Source organism: Scyliorhinus torazame, chromosome 7 (genome assembly GCF_047496885.1).
Source record: "Scyliorhinus torazame isolate Kashiwa2021f chromosome 7, sScyTor2.1, whole genome shotgun sequence".
Taxonomy (NCBI): Eukaryota; Metazoa; Chordata; class Chondrichthyes; order Carcharhiniformes; family Scyliorhinidae; genus Scyliorhinus; species Scyliorhinus torazame.
Genome location: NC_092713.1, coordinates 175,177,145 through 175,190,698, shown reverse-complemented (window position 1 = coordinate 175,190,698; position 13,554 = coordinate 175,177,145). Strand labels below are relative to the sequence as shown.

Below are 13,554 nucleotides of genomic sequence, written 5' to 3'. Positions count from 1 at the left end.
CCAAAACTACCTCGAGAGAAGAGCTAGGAGAAAATTGCTCCATCTATCTCATGTATCTCTCTCCTGTGCCCCTCTGTTCTGTGTCCCTCTCTCCTGTGCCTCTTCCTTGCTGTGTCCCTCTCTCCTGTGTATGTGCTGATTCCACCACTGCACATCATCATTACTTTGGTTGCTGTGTGTCTTCCTCTTCTGATCTGCTGTCAAACACACCCAAAGCTGCACATCCTACACTAATGTTGTCAGTTTGACAGCCTCTGAGGATGAAGAGTGTGATTCCCACACTAGAAATCTCTGTTAAACATTTACCCCGAGGAACTGAGACAACAGCTGCAATAAGCAAAGTTTTATTCAGCTGGAAAAATGACAAGTTCGGAAGCCACAGTGTACAAAGGAACTTATCCAAACATCCCCCTTTTTGTTTACAAGTTACTCCACATAAAAATAAAATGATCACACTTGAACAAACAAACTATTTGTTTTTTCTAGTCTGTTCCAATTTTGCCTGCCCTTTGAAGAGTTCAAGTGCTCACAAATGAAGGACCATCCTGTGTAAACACTTTGGAGGAGATAGAAGTAGTTTGAGAAATATCATGTGGTTGTGGTCAGATTCTACCATCACTTTCTCTCTCCCAAACAAATGCTGGTTGATGTGCTCATAAAAAAGACAATATCCAATTTCTCAATTTATGCACAGCACCATATCATCTGTGTTCATGCTCTGGATATAAACACAACTGGTTTCTTTGCTGTAGTTGCTCCAAGCCCTGTTTCACTGGCATCTCACTGTAGGGTGACTTCATCATTGACATCATAGTACTTCAGCACTGACATTGTCGTCACTTGTTGTTTGATATGAGTGAGAGCTGCTTCTTTGCTTAATGCCTCAATATCACTGAATATCCTTTGCACTGAACTCACACTCTGATGACAGATTGGCAAAAAAATGTTAAGTAGTTCTCATGTGGGTTCACTGATGTTCCAGGAGGTTCAAAAACTGTGTGATGGTTTTATTACACAATTCACACCAATCGGGTTTCCCCCTTTGTTTGTGTTGGTGGAATAGGGCTGGTTTAGCACAGTGGGCTAAATAGCTGGCTTGCAATGCAGAACAATGGAGCAGCACCGGTTCAATTCCCGTACCGGCCTCCCCGAACAGGCGCCGGAATGTGGCAACTAGGGGCTTTTCACAGTAACTTCATTGAAGCCTACTTGTGACAATAAGCGATTATTGTTATTAACAGGAGACACACTGACTGTGAGAAAGCCTTGTCACCCATCTCACACCTGAATGGTTTCTCTCCTGTGTGAATCTGCTGGAGATTCAAGAGATCAGAGGAATGGGTGAAAACCTGGTCAGAAACATCACACCTCAGGACTTTCTCTCCTGCATAAATCCTCTTCTATCCCAGGAGGGTAAACATCTGAGGAAAGCTTTAGTGCAAACCATTTGAAGGGATACTCCTCTATGTGGACCCTCTGATCTAACTGTGAATGATTTGTCACACATCTCACAGGTAAATTGTTTTCCCCGTGTCGACTGTCCGTTGGAACAGGAACTTGAAAATGTTGTGATGGTTTTGTTACACACCTGACACTAGATGGGTTACTTCAATGTGACCACATTGGTGTACACGGAATGATCGAGACTGTGAAAATGATTTTTCACAAATTGTACATGTGAACGGTTTCTCTCCTGTGTGAATGCGTTGGTGTGCATGGAGGGTTGATGACTGTGTGAATGATTTGTCACACACTTCACACGTGAATGGTTTCTCCCCTGTGTGAATACGTCGGTGTTCCCGGAGGGCTGATGAGTCTGAGAATGATTTGTTACACACCTCACACACAAATGGTCTCTCTCCTGTGTGAATGCGCTGGTGGACACGGAGGTCTGATGAACGCATGAACAATTTGCCACACACTTCGCATCTGAATGGTTTTTCCCCCGTGTGAATGTGCTGGTGTTCAAGGAGGGTTGATGACCGTGAGAATGATTTATTACACATCTCGCACCTGAAAGGTTTCTCCCCTGTGTGAATACGCTGGTGATCGAGGAGGGTCATTGATCGTGAGAATGATTTGTCACACACCTCGCACGTGAATGGTTTCTCGCCTGTGTGAATGCGTTGATGTCTGCGAAGAGCTGATGACTGCAAGAATGATTTGTTGCACACCTCACACTTGAACGGTTTCTCCCCCGAGTGAATCCTATGGTGTGTTTGGAGGTTGGAGGATTGCGTGAAAGCTGCCTCACAGACATCACACCTGAAGGGTTTCTCCCCTGTGTGAATCCTCTGGTGTATCAGGAGGCTTGAAGATGTCACAAAAGCTTTATTGCAAACGTCACACTTGAATGGTTTCTCTTCCATGTAACAGTCCTGATCTTAACAGCACATAGAAAATGTATGAGCCCGTGGAGCTCTCCTCACACACCTCACACTTGTGGGAATCAGTCAGTGGTTCGATGAATGATTGAAGCTTTCACTACACTTGGAGCTCACTCACACCAGTCTCACAGCCCACAGCAGAACATTCGGAAAGGCTGGTTCTGATGGAAGGCGCCTCACCATTGACCAGTTTCTATCTGACGGTATGTCAAAGCTCCCCAACCGGACTGATTTCTAGATGATGGTTTCACCGCCCAGCCTTCTCTGTGTAGATCAATGCTGTGAAGGGACTGTATGTCTGTCCACAATTGTGCAGTTGTTCCTTGGGTGAAGGTCAGGACCTATCTGTGGTGTCTATCCTCTGTATTCTCTGGTGCAGTATGGTGCAATCCTTCTGTAAAACAGGAAAAGGAAACATAGAACATAGATCATTACAGCGCAGTACAGGCCCTTCGGCCCTTGAAGTTGCGCTGACCTGTGAAACCACTCTAAAGCCCATCTACACTATTCCCTTATCGTCCATATGTCTATCCAATTACCATTTGAATGCCCTTAGTGTTGGCGAGTCCACTACTGTTGCAGGCAGGGCATTCCACGCCCTTACTACTCTCTGAGTAAAGAACCTACCTCTGACATCTGTCTTATATCTATCTCCCCTCAATTTAAAGCTATGTCCCCTCGCGCTAGACATCACCATCCGAGGAAAAAAGCTCTCACTGTCCACCCGATCTAATCCTTTGATCATCTTGTATGCCTCAATTAAGTCACCTCTTAACCTTCTTCTCTCTAACGAAAACAGCCTCAAGTCCCTCAGCCTTTCCTCATAAGATCTTCCTTCCATACCAGGCAACATTCTGGTAAATCTCCTCTGCACCCTTTCCAATGCTTCCACATCCTTCCTATAATGTGGCGAACAGAATTGCACGCAATACTCCAAATGCGGCCGCACCAGAGTTTTGAACAGCTGCAACATGACCTCATGGCTCCGAAACTCAATCCCTCTACCAATAAAAGCTAACACACCGTACACCTTAACAACCCTCTCAACCTGGGTGGCAACTTTCAGGGATCTATGTACAAAGAACAAAGAACAAAGAAATGTACAGCACAGGAACAGGCCCTTCGGCCCCCCAAGCCCGTGCCGACCATACTGCCCGACTCAACTACAATCTTCTACACTTCCTGGGTCCGTATCCTTCTATTCCCATCCTATTCATATATTTGTCAAGATGCCCCTTAAATGTCCCTATCGCCCCTGCTTCCACTACCTCCTCCGGTAGCGAGTTCCAGGTACCCACTACCCTCTGCGTAAAAAACTTGCCTCGTACATCTACTCTAAACCTTGCCCCTCTCACCTTAAACCTATGCCCCCTAGTAATTGACCCCTCTACCCTGGGGAAAAGCCTCTGACTATCCACTCTGTCTATGCCCCTCATAATTTTGTATACCTCTATCAGGTCGCCCCTCAACCTCCTTCGTTCCAGTGAGAACAAACCGAGTTTATTCAACCGCTCCTCATAGCTTATGCCCTCCATACCAGGCAACATTCTGGTAAATCTCTTCTGCACCCTCTCTAAAGCCTCCACATCCTTCTGGTAGTGTGGCGACCAGAATTGAACACTATACTCCAAGTGTGGCCTAACTAAGGTTCTATACAGCTGCAACATGACTTGCCAATTCTTATACTCAATGCCCCGGCCAATGAAGGCCAGCATGCCGTATGCCTTCTTGACTACCTTCTCCACCTGTGTTGCCCCTTTCAATGACCTGTGGACCTGTACTCCTAGATCTCTTTGACTTTCAATACTCTTGAGGGTTCTACCATTCACTGTATATTCCCTACCTGCATTAGACCTTCCAAAATGCATTACCTCACATTTGTCCGGATTAAACTCCATCTGCCATCTCTCCGCCCAAGTCTCCAGACAATCTAAATCCTGCTGTATCCTCTGACAGTCCTCATCGCTATCCGCAATTCCACCAACCTTTGTGTCGTCTGCAAACTTACTAATCAGACCAGTTACATTTTCCTCCAAATCATTTATATGTACATGGACACCGAGATCTCTCTGCTCATCCACACTGCCAAGAATCTTACCATTAGCCCAGTACTCTGTCTTCCTGTTATTCCTTCCAAAATGAATCACCTCACACTTTTCTGCATTAAACTCCATTTGCCACCTCTTAGCCCAGCGCTGCAGCTTATCTATGTCCCTCTGTAACCTGTAACATCCTTCCGCACTGTCCGCAACTCCACCGACTTTAATGTCATCTGCAAATTTACTCACCCATCCTTCTACGCCCTCCTCCAGGTCATTTATAAAAATGACAAACAGCAGTGGCCCCAAAACAGATCCTTGTGGTACACCACTAATAACTGGACTCCAGTCTGAACATTTCCCATCAACCACCACCCTTTGTCTTCTTCCAGCTTGCCAATTTCTGATCCAGACTGCTAAATCACCCTGAATCCCATGCCTCCGTATTTTCTGGAGTAGCTTACCGTGGGGAACCTTATCAAACGCTTGACTGAAATCCATATACACCACATCAACTGCTTTATCCTCGTCCACCTGTTTGGTCACCTTCTCAAAGAACTCAATAAGGTTTGTGAGGTATGACCTACCCTTCACAAAACCGTGTTGACTATCTCTAATCAAATTATTCCTTTCCAGATGATTATATAATCCTATCTCTTATAAACCGTTCCAAGATTTTGCCCACAACAGAAGTAAGGCTCACTGGTCTATAGTTACCTGGGTTGTCTCTACTCCCCTTCTTGAACAAGGGGACAACATTTGCTATCCTCCAGTCTTCTGGCACTATTCCTGTAGACAAAGATGACTTAAACATCAAAGCCAAAGGCTCAGCAATCTTCTCCCTAGCTTCCCAGAGAATCCTAGGATAAATCCCATCCGGCCCAGGGAACTTATCTATTTTCACACTTTCCAGAATTGCTAACACCTCCTCCTTATGAACCTCAAGCCCTTCTAGTCTAGTAGCCTGAATCTCAGTATTCTCCTCGACAACATTGTCTTTTTCCTGTGTGAATACTGACGGAAAATATTCATTTAGCACCTCTCCTATCTCCTCGGACTCCAAGCACAACTTCCCACTACTGTCCTTGACTGGCCCTACTCTTAACCTAGTCATTTGTTTATTCCTGACATATCTATAGAAAGCTTTAGGGTTATCCTTGATCCTACCTGCCAAAGACTTCTCATGTCCCCTCCTGGCTCTTCTTACCTCTCTCTTTAGGTCTTTCCTAGCTAACTTGTAACTCTTGATCGCCCTAACTGAACCTTCATGTCTCATCTTTACATAAGCCTCCTTCTTCCTCTTGACAAGTGTTTTGACTGCTTTAGTAAACCACGGTTCCCTTGCTCGACCACTTCCTCCCTGCCTGACAGGTACATACTTATCAAGGACACGCAGTAGCTGTTCCTTGAACAAGCTCCACATTTCCATTGTGCCCATCCCCTGCAGTTTTCCTCTCCATCCGATGCATCCTAAGTCTTGCCTCATCGCATCATAATTGCCTTTCCCCCAGATATAACTCTTGCCCTGCATTATATACCTATCCCTTTCCATCACTAAAGTAAACTACATGAATTTTTCCAACTCCCTCTCCTGCTTTGCTGAAAGGGCTGAACTCCTCAGTTCGACACAGTTCCACAGTGAGTGCCAGTCTGATATTCCCTTGTGTGAAAGTCCTTTCTTTTTCCTCACTTAACTGTCACATACCCTCTGTTTCCAGGAGGGACACTGGATAGTAACCAGGAGCAGACAATAAGGGTACCTTCTTTCCTCCACCCAGACCACCATCTTCCCAGGCACCTTGAGAGTAATGGTAAATACATCGGACAGAGTGTAAAACAGGCTATCAAAGAACAATACAGCACATGAACAGGCCCTTCGGCCCTCCAAGCCTGTACCGGTCATGATACCAACCTTTGCCAAAACCCTCAGCACTTCCTTGTGCCGTATCCCTCTGTACCCATCCTATCCATGCGTTTGTCAAGATGCCTTTTGAATGCCGTTAATGTATCTGCTTCCACAATCTCCCCGGCAACACGTTCCAGGCACTCACCACCCTCTGCGTAAAAAAACCTGTCTCACACATCTCCTCTAAACTTTGCCCCACGGACCTTAATCCTATGCTCCCTGGTGACTGACCCCTCCACCCTGGCAAAGAGAGCCTGCCCATCTACTCTATCCATGCCCCTCATAATCTTGTAGATCTCTAATAGGTCACCCCTCAACCTCCATCTTTCTAATGAAAACAGTCCGAGTCTATTCAGCCTCTCCACATAGCTAACACCCTCCAGACCAGGCAACATCCTGGTTAACCTCTTCTGTGCCCTCTCCAAAGCCTCCACATCCTTCTGGTAGTCTGGCGACCATAATTGAGTGCAATATTCCAATTGCAGCCTTACCAAGGTTCTATACAACTATAGCATGACTTGCCAGTTTTTATACTCGATAGCCTGTCCAATAAAGGCAAACATTCCATATGCTTTCTTCCGTATGCTATCAATTCACTGTGAGCTCGTTTCATAAGGCAAAGTCAAGTTTTACCCTTAGAATATGTGTTCAATATAAAACACACTCAGGAGAAATGTCAATTCGATAGAGATTTGGAAATTTATTTCCTTGTTTCCCAAATTATTTGAAGAAAACATACTGGGCAGAAAGTGCTGAAAGCTGAGGTAAGTATTGCTTCAGTGTAGCTGATTGTAGGGTTTGGTTTATCCTGGGAAATTAGACACACTGCATTCACTCAGACTGCACATCCCAAATTTAGCACAGTGGGTAGCACTGTTGCTTCACAGCACCAGGGACCCAAGTTCAATTCCAGACTTGGGTCTCTGTCTGTGAGGAGTCTGCACGTTCTCCCCGAGTGCTCCGGTTTCTTCTCCAAAGTCCTGAAAAACGTGCTTGTTAGGTGAACTGGACATTCTGAATTCTCCCCGTGTACCCGAACTGGCGCCGAAAAATGGCAACTAGAGGATTTTCACAATAACTTCATTGCAGTGTTAACTAAGCCTATTTGTGACATAATAAAGATTATTATTTAGCTCTCAGATATATCACTGAGCTGTCAAATCCAAGACTTTTGGGAAAGGCCGTGGCCTTTAGGTAAAATCTTTAAAGAAGACATTAAAAGATATTTGAATAAAAGTGTCTCTGCCCCTGCCAGATAATTACACCTCACCTTCTCATATTCAGGAATGACCCATCAACAAAACTCAGCCTGTAAATCAGAAGGGAAAAGCTTCCAATAAACACTCAATATCCAACACAGTCAATCAAACAGTTCAGCACAAAGCAGCGAGTAAACAGGTCTCTTCAGCTGGATCTTCTCAGACAGAATAAGGGGCATTTCCACACCTGATTCCCACAGGATAGTCAGACTGCCTGAACATTAGTGTGGATATTGAGAGATGTAATTATTATAAATTCTGCTCCTTCACTCACCGTCTCCTGACTTGGTTTTCAGTCCCTACAGGAAATGAAGCAGCTGTGGGAGAGGAAGAGGAGAGAATGGGCAGAGTGGGTGGGCCTCTCTGATTGACGTCTCTCACAGACAATCCAAATATTTCTGGAATAACTGGAGTTTCCTGAAGCTTGGGAAACTGATGGTGAAACGGAGGTGACTTTGAGCAGCAGATCAGGTGGGGATTTAAACTTGGCATTGTCCCAGTAAAGCCTCACTTATTGCAGCTGCTGTCTCAGTTCCCCAGGTAAATGTTTAACAGAGATTTCCAGTGTGTGAATAGCATTCTTCATCTCCGGTGGCTTTCAAACTGACAACATCAGTGTGGGAAGTGTAGCCTCGGATGTGTTTGACAGCAGATCAGAAGAGGGAAGACCCACAGCATCGAAGACAGCGATGGTCTGGTGGGATCACCACATGCACAGGAAAAGGGAGGGCACAAAGAGAGTGGAGCAGAGCAATTAGAGAGGGTTGAAGTTTAACTTTGTGGCTTGAAGATTCATTCTGTTCCCTCAGTGCTTGCCAGATCTCTCTAGCAACCTCGCAACTCTTGAGTGATGATGCCATCCCCATGCCTGACCCCTTATTCTGCCTCTCACCCGTCATGTCTTGCTTGACCAGGAGTTGGGAGGTAACAACATGTTCAAGGACAGAGAAACATAAAAAATAGGAGCAGGAGAAAGCCTTCCAGCCCTTTGAGCCTGCTCCACCATTCATAGAACATCGAAAAATACAGCACAGAACAGGCCCTTCGGCCCACGATGTTGTGCCGAACCTTTGTCCTAGATTAATTCATTAGTGAAGGGCTGTTTCTTTGAGGAGAGGAGAGAACCGTGAAAAATGTCAGCTAACATGGGAACCAGGAATGGAAATTGGGTCAAGGGAACAGGAGACGGGGTTCATGGACAAAATTAGTTCAGAGAGGACATGAGGGGAGATAGGAGAGAAACTAGAGAAAGATGTGAGTTTGGGACTCAGGCAGGGGGAGAATTAATGAAAGTTTGTCCAGATGAGCTAGTGGAAGGGAGGGAAGTGGCAGAGGCAGCTGTTTCAATCTAATTTCCCTGAGCAGAGAGGTCAATAATCAGGGAGCAGAGATTTAAAGTCATTGATGGAAGGATTAGGGGGGAGTAGAGCAGTATTTTCTTCACCCAGAGGGTGGTGAGCGTCTAGAACTCAGTTTCTGAAAGGGTGATAGATGCAGAAACCCTAATCACATTTAAAAAACACTGGGATATGAACTTGAAGCAATAGCCTCTCCACTTTTAAAACAGGCATGGAATAACATTAATTACTGGTATACAAAAAGCAAATCCTGATCTTGTCAACTCATTACTGGAATGTTTGGAATTGATACAATCTGGTTTTCGCTGAAAAGAAAGGGCCAATCTTCAAAAAGGCATCAGATTTGGCAGTGATTATATCAAGACAAAGAATTCAAGTTACAGTCACCAAATCTCCATCCAGTAGTTTCTGTAGCCTTGATGCACGATCAATTACACAAAGACGAGAGTTGAATGTAACTGAGGCTTTAATACACTAAGATGTGTGGCCTCCTACAGCAGCTGGCGAAATGGCTGCTGTACAGGAGCACACATATTTATACTCCGCCTACTGGGCAGAATCAGCAGGCAGGGAACTACCCCCGTACCTGTAGTACAGGGCCTTACCACAAATCACCTAATATATACATCAGTGGTGACTACCACATTCACCCCCTGTTAAAATTGAGTCTGGCGGGGGTGGTAGAGAACTAGACACAAGTACATGTTTTAAAATACAGAGAAAAAACAATTGAGTCCAGCGGGGGTGGAGGAGAATTACACAGATGGATGATGTTTTAAGAGTCCAGATCAAGTTATAGGTTCAGTCAGACCGGAGCCTTGATCTGCCGTTGGGAGAGCCGCAGTGGTGGCGGCGATTCCAGTGCCGGTCTGGTCCTCGGTGACTCCAGGAGCATGCCGAAATCCTCTTCATCCTAGGGCGTGGGCAGGGGGAGGACGGATTGTCCTGGGGCAGGGGTTGCGGCTGGGTGCGCCGGGGGAGGGGAGGGTGGCGCTGGGCCAGAGGGGTGTGTGTGTGTGGAACCTGCTGGTGCCAGGTCCCTGAGGGAGACAGTATCTTGGCGGCCGTCGGGGTATGCTACGTAGGCATACTGTGGGTTGGCGTGGAGTAGCTGTACCCTTTCAACCAACTGGTCTGCCTTGTGGAGTCGTACGTGCTTACGGAGGAGTACAGGTCCTGGAGCTGCGAGCCAAGTTGGGAGCGACACCCTGGAGATGGACTCCCTGGGGAAGGCAAAGAGACGTTCATGGGGTGTGTCAGTCACAGTGCATAGGAGCGACTGAATGGAGTGCAGTGCGTCGGGAGGACCTCGTGCCAGCGGGAGGCCGGGAGATTTCTGGACCGTAGGGCCAGCTGTACGGCCCTCCAGACCGTCCCATTCTCCCTCTACACCTGCCCGTTTCCCCGGGGGTTTATAGCTGGTCGTCCTGCTCGAGGCGATACCCTTGTTGAGCAGGAACTGACGCAGCTCATCGCTCATGAATGAGGATCCCCTGTCGCTGTGGTCGTAGGCGGGGAAGCCGAACAGAGCGAAGATGGTGTTGAGGGCTTTGATGACGGTGGCAGACGTCATGTCGGGGCATGGGATGGCGAAGGGGAATCTGGAGTACTCATCGACCACATTGAGAAAGTACATGTTATGGTCGGTGGATGGGAGGGGCCCTTTGAAATCCACGCTGAGGCATTCAGAGGGGCGGGAGGCCTTCACCAAGCGCACAAGGTGTGGCTGGTAGAAGTGCGGTTTGCACTCCGCACAGACCTGGCAGTCTCTGGTGATTGCCCTGACTTCTTCTAGGTTTGCACTGAGTGCTGAATTTGGTGCTTTTTGAGTGCGATAGTGAGAGTTTGGTGACCGAGGGAGTGCTGAATTTGGTGCTTTTTGAGTGCGATAGTGAGAGTTTGGTGACCGAGGGAGTTAGGTGAGGAGGGAGTAAGGTGCTCCTTTCATTTTGTTTCCGACATTTCCGCAAAGAGTGAGAAGAGAGCCAGGAGTTTACAGGAAGTGTAGCTGACTGGGAGCAGAGTCGGAGGGCGGAGATCTAGTTAGTCCACACAGCAGCTATATTCTGTAAGGTAAGAGGGGATGGAGGCTAGGCCAGTTACATGCTCCTCCTGTAGGATGTGGGTGGTGAGGGATACCACCGGTGTCCCCGCTGACTATACCTGCGGGAAGTGCACCCAACTTCAGCTCCTCAAAGACCGTGTTAGGGAACTGGAGCTGAAGCTGGATGAACTTCGGATCATCCGGGAGGCAGAGGGGGTGATTGAGAAGAGTTACAGGGAGGTAACCACACCCAAGGTACAGGACAAGAATAGCTGGGTTACAGTCAGGGGGAAAAAAACAAACAGGCAGACAGTGCAGGGATCCCTCGTGGCCGTTCCCCTTCAAAACAAGTATACCGTTTTGGATGCTGTTGGGGGGGATGACCTACCGGGGGAAGGCCCTAGCGGCCAGGTCTCTGGCACTGAGTCTGGCTCTGGGGCTCAGAAGGGAAGGGGGGAGAATAGAAAAGCAATAGTTGTAGGAGATTCAATGGTTAGAGGAATAGATAGGAGATTCTGTGGTCGCGAGCGAGACTCCCGGAAGGTATGTTGCCTCCCGGGTGCCAGGGCCAGGGATGTCTCGGATCGTGTCTTCAGGATCCTTAAGGGGGAGGGGGAGCAGCCAGAAGTTGTGGTGCACATTGGTACCAACGACATAGGTAGGAAAAGGGGTGTGGAGGTAATAAACAAGTTTAGGGAGTTAGGCTGGAAGTTGAAAGCCAGGACAGACAGAGTTGTCATCTCTGGTTTGTTGCCGGTGCCACGTGATAGTGAGGCTAGGAATAGGGAGAGAGTGCAGTTGAACACGTGGCTGCAGGAATGGTGTAGGAGGGAGGGCTTCAGGTATTTGGATAATTGGAGCGCATTCTGGGGAAGGTGGGACCTGTACAAGCAGGACGGGTTGCATCTGAACCAGAGGGGCACCAATATCCTGGGAGGGAGGTTTGCTAGTACTCTTCGGGAGGGTTTAAACTAATTTGGCAGGGGAATGGGAACCGGATTTTTAGTCCAGCAACTAAGGTAGCCGATATTCAGGACGCCAAAGCATGTAATGAGGCAGTGGGGAAGGGAACACTGACAAAGGAGAGTATTTGCAGGCATGGAGATGGGTTGAAGTGTGTATACTTCAATGCAAGAAGCATCAGGAATAAGGTGGGTGAACTTAAGGCATGGATCGGTACTTGGGACTACGATGTGGTGGCCATCACGGAAACTTGGATAGAAGAGGGGCAGAAATGGTTGTTGGAGGTCCCTGGTTATAGATGTTTCAATAAGATTAGGGAGGGTGGTAAAAGAGGTGGGGGGGGTGGCATTATTAATTAGAGATAGTATAACAGCTGCAGAAAGGCAGTTCGAGGAGTATCACCCTATTGAGGTAGTATGGGTTGAAGTCAGAAATAGGAAAGGAGCAGTCACCTTGTTAGGAGTTTTCTATAGGCCCCCCAATAGTAGCAGAGATGTGGAGGAACAGATTGGGAAACAGATTTTGGAAAGGTGCAGAAGTCATAGGGTAGTAGTCATGGGCGACTTTAACTTCCCAAATATTGAGTGGAAACTCTTTAGATCAAATAGTTTGGATGGGGTGGTGTTTGTGCAGTGTGTCCAGGAAGCTTTTCTAACACAGTATGTAGATTGTCCGACCAGAGGAGGGGCAATATTGGATTTAGTACTGGGTAATGAACCAGGGCAAGTGATAGATTTGTTAGTGGGGGAGCATTTTGGAGATAGTGACCATAATTCTGTGACTTTCACTTTAGTAATGGAGAGGGATAGGTACGTGCAACAGGGCAAGGTTTACAATTGGGGGTAGGGTAAATACGATGTTGTCAGACAAGAATTGAAGTGCATAAGTTGGGAACATAGGCTGGCAGGGAAGGACACAAGTGAAATGTGGAACTTGTTCAAGGAACAGGTGCTACGTGTCCTTGATATGTATGTCCCTGTCAGGCAGGGAAGAGATGGTCGAGTGAGGGAACCATGGTTGACAAGAGAGGTTGAATGTCTTGTTAAGAGAAAAAAGGTGACTTATGTAAGGCTGAAGAAACATGGTTCAGACAGGGCATTGGAGGGATACAAGATAGCCAGGAGGGAACTGAAGAAAGGGATTAGGAGAGCTAAGAGAGGGCATGAACAATCTTTGGCGGGTAGGATCAAGGAAAACCCCAAGGCCTTTTACACATATGTGAGAAATATGAGAATGACTAGAGCGAGGGTAGGTCCGATCAAGGATAGTAGCGGGAGATTGTGTATTGAGTCTGAAGAGATAGGAGAGGTCTTGAATGAGTACTTTTCTTCTGTATTTACAAATGAGAGGGGCGATATTGTTGGAGAGGACAGTGTGAAACAGATTGGTAAGCTCGAGGAAATACTTGTTAGGAAGGAAGATGTGTTGGGCATTTTGAAAAACTTGAGGATAGACAAGTCCCCCGGGCCTGACGGGATATATCCAAGGATTCTATGGGAAGCAAGAGATGAAATTGCAGAGCCGTTGGCAATTATCTTTTCGTCCTCACTGTCAACAGGGGTGGTACCAGGGGATTGGAGAGTGGCGAATGTCGTGCC

General features: G+C 47.0%; 1 protein-coding gene across 3 annotated transcripts in view; it reads right to left on the bottom strand.

The window, feature by feature from the left end:
* Positions 1-328: 328 nt before the first annotated feature.
* LOC140426717 (uncharacterized) overlaps positions 329-13,554 on the bottom strand; it is a 719,260-nt gene continuing 706,034 nt past the window's right edge. The window contains exons 1-2 of one of the 3 annotated variants that reach the window (XM_072511812.1): positions 7,866-8,259; positions 329-2,781 (exon numbers count right to left, since the gene is read on the bottom strand). In XM_072511812.1, the coding sequence (XP_072367913.1) occupies positions 1,581-2,369 (789 nt within the window). In that variant the 5' untranslated portion in view covers positions 2,370-2,781; positions 7,866-8,259 and the 3' untranslated portion in view covers positions 329-1,580. The other 2 variants (XM_072511815.1, XM_072511813.1) reach the window with 2 other exon arrangements.